The sequence below is a fragment of the Herpailurus yagouaroundi genome, unplaced genomic scaffold (genome assembly GCF_014898765.1).
Source record: "Herpailurus yagouaroundi ecotype Mexico unplaced genomic scaffold, PumYag 189, whole genome shotgun sequence".
Classification (NCBI taxonomy): domain Eukaryota; kingdom Metazoa; phylum Chordata; class Mammalia; order Carnivora; family Felidae; genus Herpailurus; species Herpailurus yagouaroundi.
The window spans coordinates 16,735,306-16,760,921 of record NW_024412420.1 but is presented as its reverse complement, the minus strand read 5'-3'; the positions used below and the strand labels follow the sequence as shown (position 1 = coordinate 16,760,921).

Sequence of the window (25,616 nt, the reverse complement as noted above, 5' to 3'; positions counted from 1 at the left end):
CCTGAAACACACCCCAGACTTACTGAAAGGAGATTTCTGGATATGATTTCTGGAATTTTGTGGCTTTATTTCTGAAAGAGTATGAGTATCAACTTAATATCAATTCAAGTTTTGTGCCTTTTCCTTTCTTAAATTGGTGTGAGGTGAACTGAAATTCAAGCGAGCTTCTTGATCCTGGGAAGGGCATTTTGTTTACCTTTAGCTGTACTGACATCTTTTTTAATAGACTTTTTATTTTTGAATAGTTTTAGGCTTACAGAAAAATAGCGATGATAGTACAGAGAGTTCCTGCAGGAATTCTGCCCCTTATCTAGTTTCCGTTTCCCCTAATGTTGTCATCCTACATTATATGGTGCTTTTATCAGACCTAAGAAGCCAACATTGGTACATTGCTAGTAACAAATGGAACTCTAGACTTATTTGGATTTCACCAGTTTTTATTTTTAAGATCCAGTATCCTTAAAGATGAAGAAAGCTCCTTTTGTAGGATCTTTACATCAAATGTCCTGCCCTCAGCATAGATCTGCCCTATGGTTTATCTAGGGGTCATTCCCAAGTCTGCATATTTTTGTGCAAATGTATATCCTTACCCATTATAAATTATGTGTACTTTTCCTCTACAAATAAAGCTATTTCCTATCAGGTACTTTTTTTTTTTTTCCAATTACCTGTCATTTATAAGGCAAACATTATCATTTGTAAGATTATAACCTGTTATAGCGGAAGTGATTTTCAGACATATCTGAGCTTTTCCGTCTGGCAGTACGTTCATTTCCGGAAGCACTTGTTCAAAATTCTTAGGTCCCTGCCCCAGAAATTCTGAATCAGTTGGCATGGATGGGTTATGTACTTTTTAAAACTGAATTTCATTGTAGGTTCTATATTTTGTAGTTTATCATTTCTTAATATCTTTCCTTTCTCCCCAATGTCTTTTCCTTTGATTTCCCCTCCCAATACTTTGCATAATGCTTAGCACATAATAGTAAGTTTATTAAATGTTTGGTCTAGCCCATTTCCCTAGCCATGAAGAATATAACATGTTAAGACCCCCCAGAGGAGGGGGTGATTTAAGAGGGACTATTCCAGGACTTGGGCTCTGGATCCTGTGTTTATGAAATACGGATAAAGGAAGAAGAGCGAAAGAGTTTTGCCCCGTGTTTTTTATGTACTGTTGAGTTATTGAATCCTAACTCAGGTTAGCTTCATTTCTGTGTAGCTTGAGCCATATTGTATTGAGAAGAGCAACTCATATGCCAAACGTTCAGGCAGTGGAATGACTTTAACATCTCTGTTTGTGTCTGAAGCTCCTCCACCCTGCTCTGTACCCTTTCACTTTTTTTGAAACCACACACTACCTCTTCTCAATTATCACCCTGGACTTGGGAGGGAATGATACCTGAATTAAAAAGCTTTACATACACAGTTGGAAGAAAAACCTGCTGGTTCATGGTCAGACTCTGCTTCCTTTCAGCAGTTGGGAGTTCTTGGGTTCCTAGAAATGTACAGGTCCAGAAAAGATGCACATGAAGGAAACTATAAATAGTACATTTGAGGATTAGATTTCCCTCCAGGCTACCGAGTGACTTAAAACACAGGTTAATTAATACAGCCTTTTGTTTAAGTTTTTCTGCCTTGATTTATGCATTGTAGCTTTTCTAATAAAGGCTCAAAATAAATTACAATTGTCAGTGACTTCTTAGTGGGTAGAAAACATTTGTAATTTTAAGTATTTGCTTTTGCTTTTTAAAGATTTCTGCCTTTAAGGCATTTCCTAGAAAGCAGTGCTACAAGAATACATTTGGAGGAATTAATAAATAAAAAAAATGCACTAACATGCCAGAACTTTGCCTTGGGTCTGTTGTATGTTTTTTCCTTTCTGGTGCCATTTCATCATTAGTTCCATAGATTACTTCAAGGTTCCTTATCAGTCAGCACCTTGGTTTTTGTGTATATATTAGTTTTGTTTGTTTGTTTTTTTGTTAGTCATTGCAAATGGAGAGCAAACTGTCACCTGGTTTTTCTTTCTCATCTGACCATTCCCGTCTTAATTCCCCATACATACAAAAAGCTCAAACCCCCATCCTCTAGTCTTTGATGTGGAGCCAGTAGGGAATGTGCTTTGTGCTTTCCAGTACTTTCTCTTCCTTGTTATCTGAGGGGATTTCAGAATAATTTATTTTGCTGCACAGATAAAAATTCACTTCCTATTCTTGTTTCCTTATCATCCAGGGCCAAAAAATATATGTTTTTTGCAGCCTCGTCTCAGCTGGATATCTTCATTTACTCCTGTCTTGAAGTGTGTCCTTTATTGTCATTACTATTTTTTAGTCATTTTGTTTCATTTGGTGCTGCATCACTTATGTTTATAAAATTCTGTCTGATACACTTGTTTTAAAACTAATTTGACTGTTACAGATTGCTGCTTTTGAAAGAATCGATATCCTCACCTGAATTATCACCCTTAAGACTGAGCAGTAAAGTAGATTTCTTTGTTTTCTCATTCCATTTAAAGCAGTATTAACTTCAGAGAAAAGTAGTGACTGCCTTATAAGCCAGAATCCCGAAAGCCTCTCTGCTGACAAATTTCAAGTATCTCTGGATAGTTCCACCAGTAAAACTAAAGAACCGGGAATGAGAAGGTAAGCAGTAATAAATGTCAATTTGTGGTTTCTAAGTAACATCTTTACTTATATTGAGCTCTTATTAAGTTTTTTCACCATACTGCTCTAGTTTTTTGTAAAGAGCCATTTCTGACCTCTCATTGTTCCAGGACACTCTTGTTTAATTGTATGTAGGTTTTCTGGGTCTATACAAGGCATGAGCTACGAGATAAGAAATGCACGATCTGTCCCTCCTGAAGGTCGGAATAAAATTCAGAACTGAAAGCTAAACAAGCCTGAGGGCTGATGGTATTCTTCTCCAAGGCAGCCCTTGCCCTAATCAAAGTTTTTGTCTCTCTAGAAAAAGTTTAGCTATTGATTTACCCAGGAAAATTCAGAATATCTTTAAAGGGATGTCTGTTCAAATCATTATTGAGATAAGACTGTATAGCACTTTATCTACCTTCTGGTTGGATCTTTACAATACTACAGGGGGAGAAGGACAAGTTTGGACTGTTATTCCTACTTGATAGTTCAGGACAGAATCTCGTGCCCATTAGAGTCCTGCACCTCACCACTCTAGGAAGGAAAAGAAATCATATATTTTTTTAATGTTTATTTTTGAGAGAGAGAGTGTGTGAGTGAGACAGTAGGAGAGAAGGAGATAGAGGATCCAAAGTAGGCTCTGCACTGTCAGCAGAGAGCCCAACACAGGGTTCGAACTCATAAACCGTGAGATCGTGACCTGAGCTAAAGTCAGATGGTTAACCAACTTCACCACCAAAGTACCCCAGGAATCATATTTATTGGGTTCCTACTGTGTATACATATATTTTTATTTTTTATTTATCTTTCTGAAAATAGTGATAACTGTCAATAATCTAATCATACTATCTTTCAAGCCTCTTGAACTGAGGATATATTTTTGAGGCTGGGAGACTTACATTGTGGCTTTTACAGAGGAGACAAAGGTCTGGCCTCTATAGGCACTAACTCATGTTTAGAGGTAATGACCTCATTGCCACATTTAATCAATTGAGCTAACCATCCATTTAATATTTAGACTAAGGGACACTTGGGTGTCTTGGTTGGTTAAGTGTCTAACTCTTGATTTCAGTTCAGGTCATGATCTCACAGTTCATGAGTTCAAGCCCTGTATAAGGCTCCGTGCTGATAGCATGGAGCCTGCTTGGGATAATCTGTCCCTCTCTCTCCGTCCCTCTCCTGCTCATGCTTTCTCAAAAATAAATAAGTAGACTTAAAAATATATATATTTTAGACTAAATATTTCTATACCTCCTACCCCTCTTCCCCAGTGTACCCTCCAGAGTCTTCTATTAAAGAACCTAGACATTGAGCATCCTCCCTTTACAACTCAGGTTTTGCTCATCTTTAATCCACAGGGCCTAGTTTTATTGCCTGACTTGTAGTAAACCCCACCCAATAATTATTTAATTGACAATTATTTAATGTATGTTCATTGTTAATTTATATTATTATATTATGTCATAATCGATTATATTATTTTAATTATATAACCCATTATAATTATAATAATTTTATGATTATTTTAATTATTAACCATTGTTTATTATTTAAAGACAAGTATAAATGATGCATTTGAGTATTAATTCTTCAAATCTGTTAAGTGTCCTTTAAATCTGTTGATAAGTATCTTATTCTGCAAAGTCCTAAACACCTGAAAGAGCAGAGGAATAAACCACTGAGTGCATATACTCTTCTGACAATACTTTATAGCTGGCTTTGGTTTTAGAATGGCTTTGGACATTGAAAAGGCAGGAGGTAGGGATGCTTCTATGAATTCTGCTAAAACTGGGTAGAAAGAATGAGGGTAGAAATGTCAAAATTAATCAGCTTTGTATTTTTGTGAGAGATCTGATTGATTCTGAAACATCCATTTGGACTCACATGGAATAGTGGATAGAATTTGAGCGAGGGACACAGAAATTTGCTGACATGCTTTTAAACAGCTGAGAGATATACTGCCTTGGCCCAGACCCTAAGAGGAGATGTTGTCTGTCAGCCCTGACATGTTGGCAGGCATCGTGGATCCAGACTTCTGGGCAGTCACTCGGGTTCTTTTTCACTAGTCATTCCCCGTCTCTCTGGCAGTAAGCTGTTCGACTTGTGCTTTCGCTGCCCCGGAAGTATGATGAGCCCTTTCATAAGCTGTGCTGGCGCCTTTCTCCTTTCATCCTTCTTCTAGGTCTTCTCCTTCTCAATCCCGGCTGTTAGATACTAGGCAGTGTGTGCGCAGCCACTCAAGCAGTCTTCAGAGCACAAACTGCCTGTCTCAGAAGGAGCTAATTAAGGCTGTCGATGGGGAAGAGCTACAACTGACTAAGTCAGAGCCCCGAGATTTCATGGAGCAGTCTTATTTGCCAAGACAAGATCTGGGTAATATTTTATCTGTTCTAGTGGAGAAAACACTTCTGTTTTACTCTGTATATGTGCTGCCGAAGCGAGCACACTTCTGTTTTACTCTGAATCTGACCTAAAGATATTTCAGTTAATCAACTTTTCAGATGTCTAGCATGTGTAGTCTATCATGAGGGCTTCTGTTATACTTAAACCCATTTTAGAAAAATTGCTTCAATGTTAATCCGAATTTACATGAAAATTATTGCAGCTGTTAATATATCTGTATTGGTTTAGCTCTAACAGTTTTGAGAATGGGAGAGTCTTGTGTACTGTAAATATTTTATTTCAACTGTTAAATAAGAATTCTAGGGTCCTAGGGTACCTGGCTGGCTCAGTCAGTAGAGCATGTGACTCTTGATCTCAGGGTTGTGAGTTCAACCCGGAACTCAGATATGGTGGACACAGAGATTACTTAAAAGAAAAAAAAGAAAAAAAAGAAAAAGAAAAAAAAAGGTAAAAGAAAAGAATTCTAGGGCCCTAGGATAAAGTTTTCGGCCTGCCCTTTTTTGAAAAATGAGTCAAATCTCCACAAAGTAAGCTCTTATTTTATGAGTTAATGAATATAAATGACTAGGTATTTTATGCCTTATAAATCACTATAACTGAATGGTGTGTTTTATGGCTTATAAATCAAAGTTTTTTAATCAGTAAAGAAAGTTTTAAATTAGTCCTCAAAAACACATTATCATGAAAGGTACACTTTGGTACCTAAATGTAGTATTTGGCCATGTTCATTAAGGTCATTTTAGGAATCTCATGAATTCTGTGTAGCTATGCTTACTTCCTTATGGAGTGACATTTTCTGAAATGTTTAGGAATGGTCTCCTGTTTTTAATTTGGTAAGGGTATCTGATGATTTATTAAGTCAAGAAGACAATGATGTTGTGGATAAAGAAACAAATCAAGTATTAGTTTCTTTTTTCAAACTTATTCTCCTCCCTTACAAAAGTACTATATGTTCTTTATGTTCATTGTTAAACAGTTGGAGAATGTAGGTAATAAAAATTCGAAAGGAATATTTAAAATTACTTGTATTCCTGTTATTGGCAATGAAATGCTGTTATATTTCTTTAGTCTGTTGACTTAAACTTTCATTTTTAAAATACAGAATTATGATGAATACTATTTATAATTCAAATTCATTGTCGTGTGGGTTAAACTTCTTTCCTCATGCCTTTCAGAAGGAACCCCTTACTTCGAATCTGGAATCAGCCTCTTCTCTGATGACCCTGAGTCTGATCTCTCTGTGGACAGAGCCCCAGAACCGGTTCATGTTAGCAGCATGCCAACTTCAGCCTCTGCCTTGAAATTACCCCAATTTCAAGTTGAAGAATCAGCCAAGAGTACAGCTGCTGTTCATATTACTAATACTGCTGGGTATAATAAGAGGGAAGACATTGAGGGCAAGGAGAAGCCAGAAACGATGTCTTCAACAAAAAGAGTCAACAAAAGAATATCTATGGTGGCATCAGGCTTGACTCCAAAAGAATTGGTGAGTGTATCCATATGTATCTCCCTAACAACTGAGACTTCTTAATGTAGTACAAATAGTTTTAAATAGGTACTAGCAGTGAATAACCTATGAGGAAAAATCTAGGTACCAAGAACAATTCGATGTAATTTAATTTCCATTACTGATTTCTGATCATTGGACCTAGATAAAGCTATAACATAGATTATTTTGTGTATATTTACTTAAGTAAATAATCATTAATATTAGCAGCATGTTGTAGTTTGGGATATAACATAGAACTTTTTAATTTTAATTTTTTTTATCTAAAAAAGCAAGTAGGTATAGTATAGTGGGGTTTTTAAAAAATTGTTTTTGAAGTTTATTATTTTGAGAGACAGAGCGAGCAGGGGAAGGACAGAGAGAGAGGGAGAAAGAGAACCCTAAGCAGGCTCCACACTGTCAGCACAGAGCCTAATGTGAGGCTTGAACTCACGAACCATGAGATCATGACCTGAGTGGAAACCAAGGGTCGGTCGCTTAGCCGACTGAACCACCCAGGCGCCCCTGTACAGTATAGTTTTATTCCCCAGAGGAAACACCTTGGTTTACATCTGAGTGAACTTATGAGCATAATGAACTAAATCCAAAGTGGTTCCAAGCAAACTGCCAGATAGTGGCTTTTCTCCAGGGTTTGTCTCTATCTTGGCTTGTAACAATTATTCAATAGCCTGCTCTGTCGTTTCTACCCTGTAGCACCCTTCCCTCTAATTTGACATGTCCTTGGGCTCATGGTGCTACAAATAGGAATTGTTTTACATTGTAGAAAAATACCTATTAAAATACCACTGAAATCTTGTTGCTCCTTGGGCTGAGTATAGATTTCAGACATCCTAGGACATTGACCTTCTTGTAGTTAATCACCTTTGGTATCCTTTCATAATAAAATAATTGAGTGAAAAAAAAAAATAATTGAGTGAATATTTCTTTAAAATCATAAGATAACACACCAGCATATCAGATGGATGCAATGTGGGTGCCATTTATTGTACACTGAGAAACGACTGGGTCATTCTTAAGTATCTTTCTTACTATATCCTTCCTAGGCTAAGAACCATTTCTCATCCTAACTTCTCTATTGGTAGTGGCTCAGCATAATATTCTGTGTGGCCAAATGTATCTCACCACCAAAAGGTAAAATAAGCTGTGTCTGCCCTAGTAGATACGACGAATAAATTCTCATCAATAATGCTAGGGTTCCAATCTCACAAGCACGTGCCCAGATCAGCTATTTGCCCTGAAAATTCATACCTGTGCCTGTTTATATTGTTCTTGATCATTTGCTTATGCATCTAGAATTCCCATTATTCATTGAAAATTAGCATTCCATCCTCCCTTGTTTTGTCAGTTCAGCTTTTCAGAGAAGGCTAAAATGATCTAATCTTTTCTTGCCACGGACAATTCGGAGCTGCACATTAGACTGTAAGGGACTCGGGTACGTCTTGTCTTTAAACAAGCAAAGAAGAAAACTTTTCAGCTCTATTCAGACTTGCTGAAGTGTGGTAAATTTATTATGAAAGCTGCTGACTGTAGTACACATGATTAATTCTGGAGCCCATATTAAGATGATCTTTTCAGCAGTTGCTCTTCTAACTAAACACTGTTTCAAGGCTGGGATTTCAACAATTAATCAGTTCAGAATTGCTAATGATCCTGGCAGAGGGCAGTGGCAAAAGGGGGAGGATGTCATTAGCTTCTCTAGCCTCCCTTTTTCAGTGCCCTGTGGCAGTATGGAGTGAGGCAGCTTGAAAGAAAGATGGCCTGATCTCCGTTGCAGGGTTGTGCAGCACATAAATATTGACATGGATGGCGATGGCTTGTAAATGATGGCCCTTGGTAAACAAAGTGGTTTACTACACATTAGCTACTGATTGTGTCAACCGTGTCCATAACGGATCTGGTTAATTCCTTTTACTGCCTATTGATTTTTATTTGGTTGATAGATAATAGCTAGAAGGCTTTAGCTTCCTTTCGGGAAGCATATGAATCTCTTCCAATCTTTATCCTTAAGAGAAATTGATGGTTTTTACACTGACCTTTAGAAGCATCTTGCCTTGAATGTTTTGTAACTATCAGAGGGTTGAATCAGGTTTTTAAGCCGCGTATCTGTAGCGTAACTTTCTGAACAGGCTGGTTACCTCTTGGCTTACGAAGTGTAGGCTGATAAATCTAAATTATAGTAGCGTATCGCTCTGCAAAGAAACTGTCTTAGGGTATCAAATGATAGCTGCTATTAAAGGGAAAAATTAGGGGCGCCTGGGTGGCGCAGTCGGTTAAGCGTCCGACTTCAGCCGGGTCACGATCTCACGGTCCATGAGTTCGAGCCCCGCGTCGGCTCTGGGCTGATGACTTAGAGCCTGGAGCCTGTTTCTGATTCTGTGTCTCCCTCTCTCTCTGCCCCTCCCCCGTTCATGCTCTGTCTCTCTCTGTCCCAAAAATAAATAAAGAACGTTGAAAAAAAAAAATAAAAAAAAAAAAGGGAAAAATTATTATTTTGAATCCTGGGTTGTATTTCCATGGCTACTAGCACAGACTATTTTAGAATTTTTCCCTCTGATTTATGCATAATTTTTATTAAATTGCTATTTATTTTGGGACTTCAGGCATGTTAGAATAAAAGGGGTATACCTTTTGTGAGGAAAATGAAGACTCAAAGCTAGGGTAACTAATAGTCTGAGCTCTGTACAAGAGGTAATTTATTATGATGTAATATTTGATTTGATTTCAGGTGCTTGTGCAGAAGTTTGCCAGAAGACACCAAATCACCTTAACTAATGTAATTTCTGAAGAGACTACTCATGTCATTATGAAAACAGGTATACCAAGAGCCTTTCCAGAGCATGTTGCATAAAACCACATGAAGAAATGGGAATATTTGTTCAGCATAGCATGGCTGGCAGTCTTCCAGTAGTCAGCCAATTATTTATGAGAGAAAAATAAAAGTTTTGCTACTTCCTGGCCCCCTTTTGTTTGGGTTAAGATTTGGAGAATCAGGAGCCCAAACGATGAACCACTTCTAGTCCACTCTGCCTGGACCACACTGTGTGAAGGGCTTTCTGATAAAGCACAGCCCAAGTCCTGGAGGAACAAATGGGGCAAAGAGGAGAATGAAGCGAGCCTGCGCTCAAAATCCAGGCAGTTGGAAACGCTAGCTCCCTGTCCACTCTGTCTCCTACCTCTACTCCGCACACCCAGTTTGAGTGTGGTTGGGAGTTTTTCCGGATCCAAGTCCACTGTCAGTTCTGAGGTAGCCTAGCATTGGAAACAGGAAAAAGAGAAGGGGAAATTCATTTGTCCTACACCTTCCCCTCTTCCAGTCTTAATTATGGCTTTTGTGATAACGGAGACCTCAGGCTTTGAACTAAATCTAAGTAAACATTTCAGGGCTGCTGAAAAAGCTCATTTGAAATTGGGCCTTATTAATAGAAACCTAGTGTCCAGAACAAGCGAAGTGAAGATCCTGACCCCCCACCGCATTCTCTGCTGGAGGGGCTGCCTGGAAGGTGTGTGCTCTGCTTTGAGCACCATACTTCCTTTTGAAGCTGGTCACTGACAGACTAGAGTGTTTACCCAGAGGTAGATGATGAGGATGGGGGAAAGGAATTCAAAGCAGTGTCATTTGAAGAACAGGTGAAGGAACGGAAAGACTTAAGGGAACAAGACAGCTGTCTTCCAATATTGGAAGAGCTGATTTCTGGAAGAGGAGGTGGACTCACTTGTTGGGCTCCAAAAAGATGCAGATTGGAGTTCAGTTCTCAAAGCCTGTCTCGCAAAACTGACTCTCTGGAAATACAGTGGTCCTCTCCAGGGTGTTTCTGTCATGTAGCTGCAGGCACTTGAGCATAGGGTCCAGACTCCTTGGCAGGGACACATTGCCCTAAAACCTCTAAGATCTTAGGTTTCTACTGTACAAAGACCGTACCACAGGGTAAGAGGATAGTGCTCACAGGAATCAAGTGCCACAACAAGATACTTTGAGCGAAGTAACATTTTAGAGATGGATGTCAGTAAAGTTTAATATAGCTTAAGCTAGCTATAGTTGTGGATCAAAGCTGCTGAAAGGTGAAAAGAAAACTTTAAAATGTATATTAAATCTGAAGTAGTTCGGTCTTTAAACTCAAAGACAATACAACATTTGCTACTTTTAACCTAAAAAGGAGCTAAAATTTCTGGGTTTAAAGCATATTACTAAATCAACTTGTACAACAGGTAAAAAGCTCTAAAATTTGAAGAAAAAAAAGGGCTTTTAAAAATCTGAAGGATCCTGGGAGAGAGAATGGCTATTGCTTCTACTGGCAGATGGCCTACTGTGTTTAGGATTTAGTTAAATACATTTCTCCTGTTTAAAACTAAGTGTTCTTTCCTCAGTTTGCTTAGTTCTTAAAAGGAGGCCTTTGAAATGCTAAGAAAAACAACTGATTCTTCAGCTACTACCTTCTGAAGTACATAGAAAAGAGAAAAGCTGTGAAAATAGTCTATTTTTCCTGTGCCTCTCAGGGGACTTAGAAATTAAGGGGTTAGGATTCCCTGGGTAGAAGTTCTGGGTGGTGAAACCTTGTCGCTTACATGGACATTTCAGATTCAGGATTTCAATAATGCTGCTTTTGTCTCCTTTCGCATTTTGCCATCCAGTAAAATAGATCTTCCCTAGCCACGTGTATCAATACTACTGATAAGGGTGATTTCTTCGACACAATGACAGTCGTCTTTAGCCAACGTTGGCACCTGGAAGATAGAGCAGACCTTTCCTGTGGTCTCAACCTCCTATCAGCCTTTCCCAGGCCTCCAAAGATGCACACTTGCTGCTTATAATTAGGGTGCTTCTGGCCTCTGAGCCTATCACCTGGGCTGTCAGAATCCTCAATCCGGATTGATCTCAAGTAGCATAAGTTGCTAGGGGCACTTTAGCTTCTTAAAGCAGAACTTGCTGATTTTTGTTTTCACCTGCTAATCCTTTGGATGTTTTTCATCCTGCAGATGCTGAGTTTGTGTGTGAACGGACACTGAAATATTTTCTGGGTATTGCAGGAGGAAAATGGGTAGTTAGCTATTTCTGTAAGTACAATATAATGTCCCCCCTCCTCCCTTTAACACCTCAGAATTGCATTTTTACACCTAACGTTTTAACACCTAAGGTTTTTGCTGATGCTGAATCTGAATTACCAAAAGGTCTTTAATGGTAACACTAAACTAGCTTTATCTTGAATGCATATCTCTTTGTTCCGGTAAAGCTGGTGATGTTGGGGAAAATGGATTTCTTTTTATAACTAATACGACCTAATCTGCTCCTAGCAATGTTAGAATAGGAACTAAGGATTTATTTAATAGCAGGCAGAAATCCATGTGCAGCAGGCACTTTTATAATGTTTAAATTAAGCCACCACTGTGTCTCCAGAAGGAAATCTACTAAGGGGCTATTGCTTTAGAGAGAGGACCTCTACTCAGTGTTGCCCTCTGTGCTGTACGGTATCACTTCACCATCCACCTCCGTGAAAAGAGCATGTTCTTCTGCCCTTGTGTGACCTGTGTTTTCTGTCCTCTCTTTAGGGGTGACCCAGTCCATTAAAGAAAGAAAGATGCTAGATGAGGTAGGTACTTGATCTTACAAACTAGTCAGAAAGACTTGGTGCCACTGAGTCACAAAATCATTGAATACTTCTCTGTTTCCTTTTTTTATACTGCTTTCCAAAGACTTTCCTTGACAATGTGGACCATCAAGAATTACGCAGAGCAAACCAGGAAATTCTGCATTCTCACTCATTTGTTTAAGTGTCAATAGAGGGGCGCCTGGGTGGCTCCGTTGGTTAAGCGTCCGACTTCGGCTTGGGTCATGATCTCGCGGTCCATGAGTTCAAGCCTCGCTTCGGGTTCTGTGCTGACAGCTCAGAGCCTGGAGCCTGCTTCGGATTCTGTGTCTCCCTCTCTCTCTGACCCTCCCCCGTTCATGCTCTGTCTTTCTCTGTCTCAAAAATAAATAAACATTAAAAAAAAATTAAGTGTCAATGGAAACAATCCTTTTCTCAGAGGAAGGAAAAGGAATTTATTTTTTTTTTTTTAACATGAAGATTTTATTTATTTTTTATTTTTTTACTGTTTATTTATTTTTGAGAGAGACAGACACAGAATGCAAGTGGGTTGGGGCAGAGAGAGAGGGAGGCACAGAATCTGAAGCAGGCTTCAGGCTCCGAGCTGTCAGCACAGAGCCCGACTCAGGGCTCGAACTCACAAGCTGTGAGATCATGACCTGAGCCGAAGTCAGACACTCAACCGACTGAGCCACCCAGGCACCCCAGGGAAAGGAATTTATAAAGCAGAAAGAAAGACCCGTAAGCTTAAGAAACAGGCCCACCTAAATCTTACATTCATATACCTTGGTAGAAAACTGTTGTTGAAGAGAAACCCTTCATATTAACATGCAGATGTATCTACTTAAAAATCAGATTCCTTCAAAGGGATGTTACTCTTTATGATCCTAAGAACAGTGAGAGGTAAATAAGACAGGGTGTAGGAGGAAGAATCATTTTAGAACAGAGCCATCTAAGAACTGCTGGTGACAACAGACAAGGCAAAATAAAATTAGCAAAAGCAGTTTTAAGCTATTATGCACTATTTAGCGTATTTATAATTAATTAAATGGCATTTTGTTGGTTTTAACTTTGATTCAGTGACCTAACATGGTTGGGAGCCTACTATATCCTGGACACCAGGAATAGAGCAGTAGATAAGACTGCTGGGTCCCTGCTCTGGTGGGATTCATGTTCTATTGAGGGGAGACATACAATAAATAAAGATACATTTAAAATACCAATAAATACTATGGAATAAAAACTTTAAAAAATGATAGTAGCCAAATAATAAAAAATACATACATACATACATAATACATACATACATACATACATACATACATACATACATACATACTATGGAGAAATAATATAGAACAACAGACTAGCAGCTGACTAGGGCCAGAGGTTGACTACTTAAGGAGACCAGTGAAAGCTTTCTGAAAGCTTGAGCCGAGACCTAAATAAAAAGAATTGGCCTGGAAAAATGTAGGAAACAAATGTTAACAGGCAGAAGAACTGCAAGCATAAATGTCTTGAGGTAGGAATGAGTTTGGTTTATTAAAGAAAAATAGACCGGTGTAGCTGGAGAGTAGTAATTGCCAAATTCTATGTAAAGAGCAGAGGTTGGACCAGGGGTTGGAGAAGATCACGGACAAGGGCCAGATCACATAGGATTTGGTGGAAGTCATGGTAAGGAATTTGACTTTTATTTGTAGGGTAATTGGAGGCATGGAGGTGGGAAGAAGAGGTTGATTTACGTTTGGGGATAGGACCTACTGAAGGGTTAAATTTGGAGGATGAGGTAAAGGGAGGCATTCAGGGGCTAACACTTAGGGTTTGGGCCTGAACAAGAATGGGTGCCAGTAATAGTAAATCAGATCAGGAAGATATGGAGGAGGAGCACCTTGAGGGGGAAGAAGTAGAATCAAGAGCTCTGTTTTAGACTGTGAATTTGGGGATGTATATTAGACTTCCAGGTAGAGAGCTTAAGTAGGCACAGGGGTGCAATCAGGACAAGGAATTTGAGGGCCAGCTTCAAATAGATGACATTTTTAGCACTAGACTCTTCTCACTCAAGTGACTACGAAATGTTAAGTGTTCTTTCCTCTAATAACAGCCTGTAGTTACACTCATGACTTTGTCTTCCCTACAATCAAGTGTCAGTCAGAATTGTTCCCGAGCATTCTTCCCCAAAATTCTCCCAAAAGCTCTAACCTCCCCAGTCATTCTTTACTCCCCCAGTTATTCTTTACTTCCTTGTCCTTGACCAGTCAAAATAGTGATTATGAAAAGCCTCTAACTTTCTTTACTGGGTTAAATCTATTTTATCATTTTGGTCTCATTAACTGTAAATCTCTCAATAGAAATCTGAGAAGCCCTTATTTCTTTAGATGGTAATACACAGTTGATTTAAGAGATCAGGAATTCTCCAGTTATCTTTATAACAGCACAGTATTAGCAGTTTAATCTAAATGCTAAGTGAATGTTTTGAGAAGAGATAGATGTTAAAAATTAAAATACGTTAAGTCCCAATGAGGTGAAAAGCCAATTGTTAATTTCTGCCCACAAAGATTTACTTCAGTGAATTGATTTCAGCAGCTGAGATGCTGGTCATTTCATTCAGTCCACCAAAAAGAATGATTTTGGGGGGTGGGAGTAGGGTTGTCAAAATTTGACAGTACTGAATTCTTTAATACGATTATCTACTCCACTTCCATTGAAGGAGGTTTCTCTTTCTCTGATCCCTGTGGTGTGCATTGGTTTTTTTCCAGCATGATTTTGAAGTCAGAGGAGATGTTGTCAATGGAAGAAACCACCAGGGTCCGAAGCGAGCAAGAGAATCCCGGGACAGAAAGGTAAAGTCCCCCTCTGCCTTGTTGTCAAAAACCCCACCCATACCCCTGCATTCCAGTCCCCTTGGTAGAGACGGTCTTATTCATCTGTGAGGGGCACTGGATACTCACTTGCTGGAGTTTTAACTAGGTGCTTCCATGTAGGCTCTTTTTTAGTTGTCCTAGCCCTGTAATAAGGTAAATAAGTATTATCTCCATTTTATGAATGAAGGAGCTTAGACGTGTAGAGAAGCTATGTACTTTGGACCCCAGTCTAGGATTCAAAACTCAGCTGATAAGGGGCAGAGCTGGAATTTGAAACAGATGTGAATCTAAGGCCGTTGCTCTTTCCACTTCACTGTGGTGTCTTCCTCTAAGGTAATGTGGTCACTGCTGTGAGGGGGATGTACAGTGCTGTCTGTGGAAGCATAGAAGAGAAAGTGTTTGTTAATCAGTAGCTAACATCTTTATAACCTACACCGTATGCTAGGGTCTGCTCTAAACACTCGATCATATTTTAACTAATTAACAATTTTACAGTAGCCCTATGAGGTGTATAATTATACCTATTTTATAGATGAGAAAATTAAAAGCTCAGAGAGATTGAGTAAATTGCCCAAGCTCACAGAGCTAGTTGGGAACCCATGACTAGTTGAACTCATGCAGTCAAGCTCCAGAATCTGAGCTCTTAACAATACCATAGTTTCTTGGGACATGTGGCTGGCTCAGTCCGTGGAGCATGCGACTCTTGATCTCAGGGTTATAGGTTTGAGCCCCACGTTGGGTGTAGAGATTACTTAAAAAAGTAAACTCTTAGGACTCCTGGGTAGCTTAGTCAGTTAAGCATCTGACGTCGGCTAGGTCATGATCTCACAGTTCATGAGTTTATGCCCCACATTGGGCTCTCTGCTGTCTCACTGTGGAGCCCGCTTTGGACCCAGATCCTCTGTCTCCCTCTGTCTGCCCACCCCCCACCACCACCACCCCGACCCCCTGTGCATGTGCACTCTCACTCTCAAAAATAAACAAAAAATAAAATCTTGAGGCACCTGGTGGCTCAGTTGGTTGAGCATCCAAATCTTGATTTCAGCTCAGGTCATGATCCCAGGGTTGTGGGATTGAGCCCTGTGTCGGGCTCTGCACTGAGCATGGAGCCTGCTTAAGATTCTCTCTCTCTCTCTCTCTCTCTCTCTCTGCCCATCTACCCTGCTCAGACACACATGCACACTCTCTTTCTCTCTCTCTCTCTTTCCCTCTCTCTCTCAAATATAAATAAATTAAATGAAATGAAGTCTTAAAAAGAGGAGCACCTGGGTGGCTCAGTCATTTGAGGGTCTGACTCTTGGTTTCAGCTCAGTCATGATCTCACGGTTTGGTGAGTTCGGGCCCAGTATCGAGCTCTGTGGTGACAGTGTGAAGCATGCTTGGGATTCTCTGTCTCCCTCTCTCTCTGCCCCTACCCCATTTACACTGTCTCTCTCAAAAATAAATAATAAACTTTTTTTTAAATCTTAAAAAAGAAACAATACTAGGGGTGCCTGGCTGACTCAGTTGGAAGAGCATGCAGCTCTTGAACTTGGGGTCATGAGTTTAAGCCCCATGTTGGGTCAGAGATTAAATACATACATATATACATACATATATACTTTTAAAAAATCTTAAATGTACAATACCATAGTTTCTTGGAAAGTCATAGATTTCATAGAGGAAAAAATCGGTTATTCTAACAGTTTTACAAATGAAGGCCTAGAGGCCCAGGAAGACTCCATGATTTTTCCCAGATCACACTGTAGCAGATTATGGAGGCAAAGCATTGTCTCTCTGTCAGGGAGAAGTCCAAGCATGGTTTTGCATCTGCCTGTCAGGCCTGAACCTGCTGCTTTCTCAGGTCACTGACTGAGCACTTCCATGCCTAGTCTGCATTTCTTCTTTTTTAAAAGTTTGCCTTTTTTTCTTCCTTTTTTAAATGGGCATTTTAGAACATCCCCATACGGAGCACTGTCTGTCCCTTTATAGAACTTGAGAAAGAACCAGTGGAGGAGATTTTCTAGGGAAAACTGCTTTGGGAGAGCTCTGAACCCTTGAGCCCATCCCCACCCTCTGAACCTATCGAGTAACTTCCAGATGCCAAGGAAAGCTATTGGCCCTGTTTCTGCTTCTGCCTTCACTCCAGGGGAGTTCTGTGTGAGCCAGCCATTTGTTTTTATTCCACTGTACGCAAGGCCGAATTAGCACCAGATTCTTCCTCCTTCAAAGGAAATTCCAGCGTTTGAGGGTTTTCCCTAAATTTGGGATGGCAGTGATGGAAGTTGCCCGGTCAAAGTAATGATGTTCTGAAAATACTAAATGTCACTGTAATATTTTCCTGTGGAAGAGAAACGTATTTGTAGTTGTAGAAGTGAAACTTCAGATTTCTAAACTCCTCTCCTAACTAGCCATCCTCATCAGTGAGTGTCAGCTTGGGTACAAAAATTCCTAATCTTTTGTACTTTTCACAGCAATGTTGGGCTCCAGACAGCTGCTTGGGGACAGCTTTTAGCATTATGAGCATCTAGATCCTGTCAACAGGTTGGGGATGCAGTTTATTCATACAGATACTGAGAATGGCATATATGGAGGCTGTCACTTAAAACAGAAACAGACTTGTCCTGCTGCTCTTCTTATTCCTTTGGCTGTAGTTAAAATGGGGGTGGGGAGGCTCATTTCGTAAAAGGCCATGATGAGTTTTTAGCTCCTGAGTTTTTTTGTACCCCCATCTCTCTTATTTAAACAAGGTGAGTCCCAGGCCTAGGCAGTCTTTTTAGTGGAATGGGGAGAAAGAGGGTCAAGAGAATGATGTTTACCCAAATGGTATCTATCCAGCCAACTGACACACCTTGAGATTTCTTTTAAATGATATGCTAGTGCTTGCCTAAGAATTTGTGCCAATTCGTGTGTAAGAATTTGCCTGTCCAACACCATAGCCACCGGCCACATGCCGCCGTTTTGAAATTTAGATAACTAAAACTAAATAAAATAGGAAGTGTAGGTCCTCACCCACCGTGACCACATTTCAAGACCTTGGTAGCTACATGTGACTTGGGCACCTTATTAACACAAATAGAGAACATTTCCATCATCACAGAAAGTTCTTTTGGGCAGTGCCAGCCAGCACTGTTTGCAAGTGGAAGAGGCACCTTGGAGGCACAGTATAATCTGTGTCTCCTGGAAACCAGGCAGTCAGGTCGGCTCAATGAGGAGAGGCAGAACCAGGCTTCACTTCTAGATTAGATTAACTTCTAGATTAAAAATGGTTTAGGTTGCCTAAAGGAACAATGGCTGTTCTTAAAGCAGTGTGAAGGCAGGAACAGATGTTCAGAGACCAGAGAAAGAGGAGAAAAAGAGCATGTAAAATCAACATAGACCTCTCTGACAGTTAGAATTATGGTTAGTATTGATGTACCAAGTCTGCATAAAAACACCAAACTGCAGCTAAAAGCTTGAATATCTAGCCATCTAAGACTTTTATTAAATATAAAGAAGGCCCAGGTTTTTTGGGTCTCTAACGAGAAATGAAGTCACCAGGAAGGAGCCCGGGCCTGATTGGTGGCGAAGTGGAAAGCTCAGCCTCTGAATAACAAAGAGTGACCCTAGTGTGGACCGATTACTCACACACTTTTAAAAAGTCCTCTAAGGGGCGCCTGGGTGGCTCAGTCAGTTAAGCGTCCGACTTAGGCTCAGGTCATGATCTTGCGGTTCCTGAGTTCAAGCCCTGCATCGGGCTCTGTGCTGACAGCTCAGAGCCTGGAGCCTGTTTCAGATTCTGTGTCTCCCTCTCTCTCTCTGACCCTCCCCCGTTCATGCTCTGTCTCTCTCTGTCTCAAAAATAAATAAACATTAAAAAAAAAAAAGTTCTCTAAAATCCATCCACGTTCTGACATTACACTGATTGTCTCCGGGACATAGCAGAAGTTATCAGGTGGTAAAGAAAAAAGAAAGTCCTTCATTTTCGAGAGTCTCTTTATGCTGTTTTTTATAAAATGCATACTCTTTTATAATTGGTGTTTCTTTCCCTTCCTCCTTCTGTGCCACTCTTCTCCCAGATCTTCGGGGGCCTAGAAATCTGTTGCTATGGGCCCTTTACCAACATGCCCACAGGTAAGAGGCCGGGAGAAGTGGCGAGTCCAGCACCAGCCTTTCCCCTTACATGGTAAAGTGTTACAGGAGAGGCCATCCCTTTTAAGGGGGTTCCTCAGGTTGGTGAGGTGTTCTAGAGGTTTTTCTATTTCTCTACCACCCATCAGGCAAAACTGTGCTTAAACGTTATCCTGTGGCAAAAAAACAGCCCTGTGCCCCTTCCTGAGAGCTAGAAGTCGGTGAAAAGTTAGGTTCTAGGATGCAGTGTTCTATGCTCAAGTGGGGTAGAGCTGCCCTTCTTGCCCTTTGCTTTAAGAAAGGAGGGAAGTCATAAGTTAGGGAGAAGATACCTTTCAGATTTGTAAATGTTAAGAAGGAATTCTGCTCTTCCTAAACCATCTTCATTTGATACTAAGAAGCAAACACAGCGGCTGCATAAGCCCTGTGGGCCTGGGGCCCCACACAGGCCCAGAGCAGGCAGGGGAAGACTCTGCATGAACATTTTCTAATTAACTTTGACATTGAATGTGATGTTATGTTTAGGAGTGCTGTGGGGCTCAACTCTGCAGTGTGTAGCGCTGAGGCCCTGGTATGTGTATAGGTTTGGTTTGTTCTCTTCAAAACAAAGTCCACCCACCTTTGCTTCTGTGCCCCCTTCCACCCCAGGGATCAGGTTCTCTTGCTCCTCAGAAGATGGCCTTGGCATCTAGTCAGGGACAGATGAGCAGCCCCAAGAGGGCCTGGCAAAGTAATTTTGCTTCTGTCTTCTTTATTGGTTATTGATTGGATTTTTATGAAATTTCCAAGTACCACTTGAGGATTTCTCAGTGTTTTTGTTCTTTGGTGTAATGAAAACCAGGTCTCTAGCAGGTATCATTTTAGAGATGAGTCTGTTGACCTCGGTTTATTCAGACAAATAGGAGCACCTCAGCAATCCCCAGAGAGGCCCAGAAGCCATTCATTGGTTCTGCTGATTTTCCAGGTGCAAGGGGAACATCTGTATAATCCCTTTTGGTTTCTGTTCCCCCGAATGTGTTGATTCCAGCTCAGCACGTAGCCCTTCCCCACTGATGTGCTGAGTCTCTGTCCAGGATGATGTGTATTTTTTTTTTTTACTGAATGAATTATCTTCCTGTCTCTTGACATTTACAGTAATTACCACCAAGTATGGTGCTCTTGGTGGCCGTGATTATCAATTACCAACACAGAATTAGGCAGGGAGGGAGGGAAGGCAAGTGAGCATTTTTTCACAGTATCTTAGCCAGCAATTTAGCAATTTAAGGGAAATTAGATCTTGGATTCTTTTCTTCTTCCAAAGTGTTTTATTTGAGAGATTGTCACACCTTATCTGCCAAGTGGCCTTTTGGGGACCAATAACCAGAGTAGGTAGCATATTGGTGGCAAATTGACTTAGAATCCATACCTGGTATAGATTCTAGGTCAAGGCCTCTCTGTCCTTTTGGAGCAGAGAGGTGGAGAATCTCCCACTGAGAAGTCTTGCTGTAAGCCTTCATCCAGAGGAACATGGGGTAGAGGGCACAGGCTAAGTGTGTAGAGTACTGTGGTGATTTTAGGTCTGTGTGTGCTATTTAGATCAACTAGAGTGGATGGTGCGCCTCTGTGGGGCTTCTGTGGTGAAGAGGCCTTCGTTATTCACTCTCAGCAAGGTAAGTGATGCCCTGCCAAATATCTGTCCTATGATTGAGCAAGGCTGGTTGGTACCCATCCATCCCTACGAACCCTGCCAGTGGACCTCAGAAGCCTCTCTGCCCTGAATCTTCTCTGACCATGTACCAGTGCCAGAAGATGCCATCTGTGGAGGATGAGTAAGAGCTTGAGTTCTCCGAGTATTTAATTTATTGAGGGAAGACTCTCCCTCCAACCCTTCCTTTTTGCCGTGTGCCCATCCCCCTCCTTTCTGTGGTTGCACCTAAACTAGTCTGCTTCAGCAAACCGTCAAGAAATGGTGAAGTGACTGTTCTAAAAGCCCTGCTCTGATACCCTCAATGCTGTTTCCTTCCCGGGGATACAGGCTACTCACCCAGTTGTGGTCGTGCAACCGGATGCCTGGACAGAGGACAGTGGCTTCCATGGTAAGTCTTGCTATAAGCCTTTGTTCAGAGGAGTATGGGTTGCAGGGCCCAGGTTAAGTATGAAGACTATGGTCATTTCAGGTCTAAATGTCCTGATTTGATCAACCGGAGTAGATGGTGCACCTGTGTGGGGCTTTAGAAGGCCATAGGAATGTGCCTATGACATATGGGATCTGTGTGATGAGTTTGGGTCACCACAGGTCACCCATTGTTTGATTAACACAGTTCTCAGCATCTTCTAGGTGCTCAATGAATATTTCAATGAATGAATGCATGCATGTATGCACGCGTGCATGCCTAAAATGACTTTTCAAAAGTTTTTGTGGTGTCTTTTGTGTTATAAAAGTAAGGCATGAACTATTTCCATTGGTGGAGGTTAAATATTAATTAATGTTCATCACATAAAATATAAATGAACACAAACACAACAAAATAATCCCAGTAATCTCACCACTTGAAGATGGTGATGGTAAAATTCTACGAGGCATGCGTGCGTATATATGTACACACATGTATTTCACACAGATGTGATCGCGCTCATCATCTGTTTTGCTTTCTCTCCTAAGATGTTGCAAAACCATTAAACTGCAATGCTGTTTTGCTCTCTGGTGACTTCCTTTAACAGATTGGAGCTCATGTTACTAAAGTTGCCAGAGGCTGTAGGCTTTCACCAGCAGTCACTCCTCAGGCTTCTAAATAAGGTCCTATGTCCTGAAGCATTACTTAAGATCAACCGTTTTGCACCTACCTGAGTAACGCTGTGAACTCATACAACCAGGTCCCCAGGAGTAGATTGACAAGAGTCTGGCCTGGGAAAATGTGAATTGACTAATTTCTGTTTGCATTCTTTGTCCCCAGCGATTGGGCAGATGTGTGAGGCACCTGTGGTGACCCGAGAGTGGGTATTGGACAGTGTAGCCCTCTACCAGTGCCAGGAGCTGGACACCTACCTGATCCCCCAGATTCCCAGAGCTACTGCTGACCTCAGCCAGCCATGTGTGTAGCGTATAGGGCCTGTCACCACAGGACCCCAAGAATGATCGTAAGAAGCAGTCGTTTTCCAGGCCCTGGGAGCTCCTCTTCAAGTCTTTCCACAGTCCCGGTTACTGAATATTTTATATACATCAGCCTGAGAAGAAATTCTGGTATGCAAGGGGCCCTTAAAGATTTTCTGCTTCAAGTCTCCCTTTGAAATCTACCATGAGCACAAAATTGTGGTAATTTTTCACCTGAAAAGAATTTAAAACCATTTAAACGCCGCCAATTGAGCAAGATGCTGATTCATTATTTATCAGCCCTCTTCTTCGTACTGGGGATGTTGGCTTAGAGCTGGAGGCACAGAATGGCTGGCCTCAGGAGAATAGCTGGTCTCCCTAAGTTTGCTTCCCTAAAATCCTGTGTTCATAAAGGCCAAGAGTTAGACCCTTCAGTGGGAAGCAAGTACTTGGGGAAATCTGTGATGTGACTTAAAATCAGAACAGTCCTTGGGTGGCTCTCAAATGTTGGAGTGGATGGAGCTTAGGTGGGGGCCTGGAGGGATTCAGAGGCAGGTAATGGATATAAATACGAACCTTGAGGGTTTGAGGAAAAGGGAGTCGTCCTGCCCTTTAGAAATCCAGATTTCTAAAAGATTTCTTAGCACTGATATGCTCTGAAATAGCAGAATCTTTTCAAGAACTGATGTCCAAAGAGGGTCTTCTAATTCCCCATTAGAAATAAATACAATGTTTATTGTTGTAGCTCTGATATGTCACCCATTCTTCTTGAAATACAAGATCTCTGACAGGGATATTTCATGTCTATAAAATGACGGCTCCCACCAGGAAAGGAGCTGTTGCTTTCCTTGAGGTAATTTTCTTCTTTTTGCTTCCTATTGCCGAACTGTACAGCTTCATAAATAATTTTGTGTGCTGAAGGAAGAGAAAGTGTTTTTCATAAACTCATTATCCAGGCCTGTTTATAGCTGTTGGAAGGACTAGGTCTTCCTTAGCCCCCTAGTGTGTGAGGGCAGTGCAGACTTGACTGTACAAAATACATTTTGTAAATGTTGTTGCTGTTCACCTGCAAATAAATTTGCTTTCACTTTCACCAAGCATGACTTCTTGAAGCTTACAGCTACAGATTTGCTCAGACCCTAGTACCAACTCCTAGCGTTATCAAGGGGGCTTTGGTACCTATCATATTTTCTATTTCTGCCATTGCAAATTGTCACAAATCCAGTGGCTTAAAATAAGAGCCATTTATTGTCTCACAGTTCTTTTTTTTTTTTTTTAATTTTTATTTATTTTTGAGACAGAGACAGAGCATGAACGGGGGGGAGGGGCAGAGAGAGAGGGAGACACAGAATCTAAGCAGGCTCCAGGCTCCGAGCTGTCAGCACAGAGCCTGACGCGGGGCTCGAACTCACAAACTGTGAGATCATGACCTGAGCCGAAGTCAGACGCTTAACTGACTGAGCCACCCAGGCGCCCCTGTCTCACAGTTCTGTAGGTCAGAAAGCCGAGTTGGCTCAACTGATTAGTTTCACAAGACCAAAATCAAGGCAACAAGGCTGTGTTCCTTTCTAGAGGAACACATCTCTGGGGATGAATCAGCTTCCAAGCTTATTTCATGTTGTTGGCCAGAATGTTCCTTGCAGTTGTGGGACTAAGATCCCTGTTTAATGACTGGCTGTTGACCACAGGTCATCCTTAGCTTCTTCCACATTCCTAGGCTCATCAGCCCCTACCTCCATCTTCAAAGCCAGCAACCATGGTCAAAGCTTTCTCATGTTTGGAGTCTCTCTGACTTCCCCTTCCTCATCTCTCTGACTGCCAGATCTAACTCCTGCCAGAGAATTTTTAATGTTTATCTATTTTTGAGAGAGAGAGACAGAGACAGAGAGCGAGTGGAGGAGGGGCAGAGAGAGAGGGAGACACAGAATCCGAAGCAGGCTCCCGGCTCTGAGCTGTCAGCACAGAGACCAACTCAGGGCTTGAATCCATGAGCCGTGAGATCATGACCTGAGCCGAAGTCGGACACTTAACTGACTGAATCACCCAGGCACCCCTCTGGGTTTTTTTCTTAATGTGTATTAATTTTGAGAGAGAAAGAGTACAAGCAGGGGAGGGGCAGAGAGAATGGGAGAGAGAAAAGCCCATGCAGGCTCCACGCTGCCAGCACAGAGCCCGATGCAGGGCTCAATCCCATGAACCATGAGATCATGACCTGAGCCAAAATCGAGTTGGATGCTTAACTGACTGAGCCACCCAGGCACCCTGAGAAATTTCTGTTTTTAAGGGCTCAGGTGATTAGATCATGCCCACTAGGTAATCCAGGGTGATCTCCAAATCTTAAGGTTCATAACCTTAATCACAGCTGCAGAGCCCCTTCACCTCGGGACCTAGATTAGTGTTTGATTGAATAACCAGGGGACAAGAATCTGGGGAGGGTATCTTGAGATTCCTGACAACCACTCCTATTAAACATACTTAATCCACAGATAAGAGTCTGTATCATCATTTTTTGGTCTTCACATGTTCAGAGAGTAGGATCCTCTTTGAGGCAAAGAGAATTAAATCCTCACATGATTCAGCACTGCCACATTTGTAAACAGGGTGGGTGGGTGAGGGGAGAGTGAAGAAAATGGAACAAACTGGCATTATGACATGTTTATCTCATGGAGTCTTCATCACAGCCCTAGGAAGTGAGTATTTGTCACCTCGCTTGAAGAATGACAATGGGAAATAGAAGATTTTGCTCAGAGTTTGCACAGCTAGTAAGTGACGACCTGGGAATCTGAACCCTGCCCACCCACATCAGTCGCTGTCCTGGGTCAGAGGCACTGGCTCAAGCCTCAAGGGAATTTGGGGAGAAGAGGGGTTTGTGAGAGGAATTAGCACTCTCTAGACTCTCTTTGGGGCCACGGTGGGACGCAATAGAATGTTCCTGCTTCCCAGTGGCAGCTCTCCCTGGGAAAGCAGCCCTCGACAAAGGGACTGACAGGATTGGCTCATGGCTACCTGTTTCCACCTCCATCCATCCTGTGTCTTTTGACTGCTTATCTTTCAGTGACTAAAACCTTCCAGTTCAGGGGCGCCTGGCTGGCTCAGTCGGTGAAGCATTCGACTTTTGATCTCTGGGTTGTGAGTTTGAGCTCCACATTGGGTGTGGAGATTACTTAAAACTAAAATCATAAAATGGGGCTCCTGGGTGGCTCAGTTGGTTAAGCGTCTGACTTTTAGCTCAGGTCATGATCTCACAGTTCGTGGGTCCGAGCCCTGCGTCAGGCTCTGTGCTGACAGCTCAGAGCCTGGAGCCTGCTTCAGATTTTGTGTCTCCCTCTCTCTCTGCTCCTCCCCTGCTCTCTCTCTGTCTCTCTCTCGAAAATGAATAAACATTAAAAAAAATTTTCTTTTAAAAAATCAAAATCACCCTCTCTCTCTGCCCCTCCCCCGTTCATGCTCTGTCTCTCT

At 41.4% G+C, this 25,616-nt stretch overlaps 1 protein-coding gene across 8 annotated transcripts in view; it reads left to right on the top strand.

Moving 5' to 3' along the window:
* The window catches only part of BRCA1 (BRCA1 DNA repair associated), a 59,330-nt gene extending 36,896 nt beyond the window's left edge, over positions 1 to 22,434 (top strand). For 5 of the 8 annotated variants that reach the window (XM_040497676.1, XM_040497675.1, XM_040497674.1 and 2 more), the window contains exons 13-23: positions 2,513 to 2,639; positions 4,828 to 5,018; positions 6,224 to 6,534; positions 9,281 to 9,368; positions 11,530 to 11,607; positions 12,100 to 12,140; positions 14,894 to 14,977; positions 19,036 to 19,090; positions 20,663 to 20,736; positions 21,102 to 21,162; positions 22,021 to 22,434. In XM_040497676.1, coding sequence (XP_040353610.1) covers positions 2,513 to 2,639; positions 4,828 to 5,018; positions 6,224 to 6,534; positions 9,281 to 9,368; positions 11,530 to 11,607; positions 12,100 to 12,140; positions 14,894 to 14,977; positions 19,036 to 19,090; positions 20,663 to 20,736; positions 21,102 to 21,162; positions 22,021 to 22,166 — 1,256 coding nt within the window. In that variant the 3' untranslated portion in view covers positions 22,167 to 22,434. The remainder of the gene's footprint in view (positions 1 to 2,512; positions 2,640 to 4,827; positions 5,019 to 6,223; positions 6,535 to 9,280; positions 9,369 to 11,529; positions 11,608 to 12,099; positions 12,141 to 14,893; positions 14,978 to 19,035; positions 19,091 to 20,662; positions 20,737 to 21,101; positions 21,163 to 22,020) is intronic. The other 3 variants (XM_040497679.1, XM_040497678.1, XM_040497682.1) reach the window with 1 other exon arrangement.
* Positions 22,435 to 25,616: the final 3,182 nt, after the last annotated feature.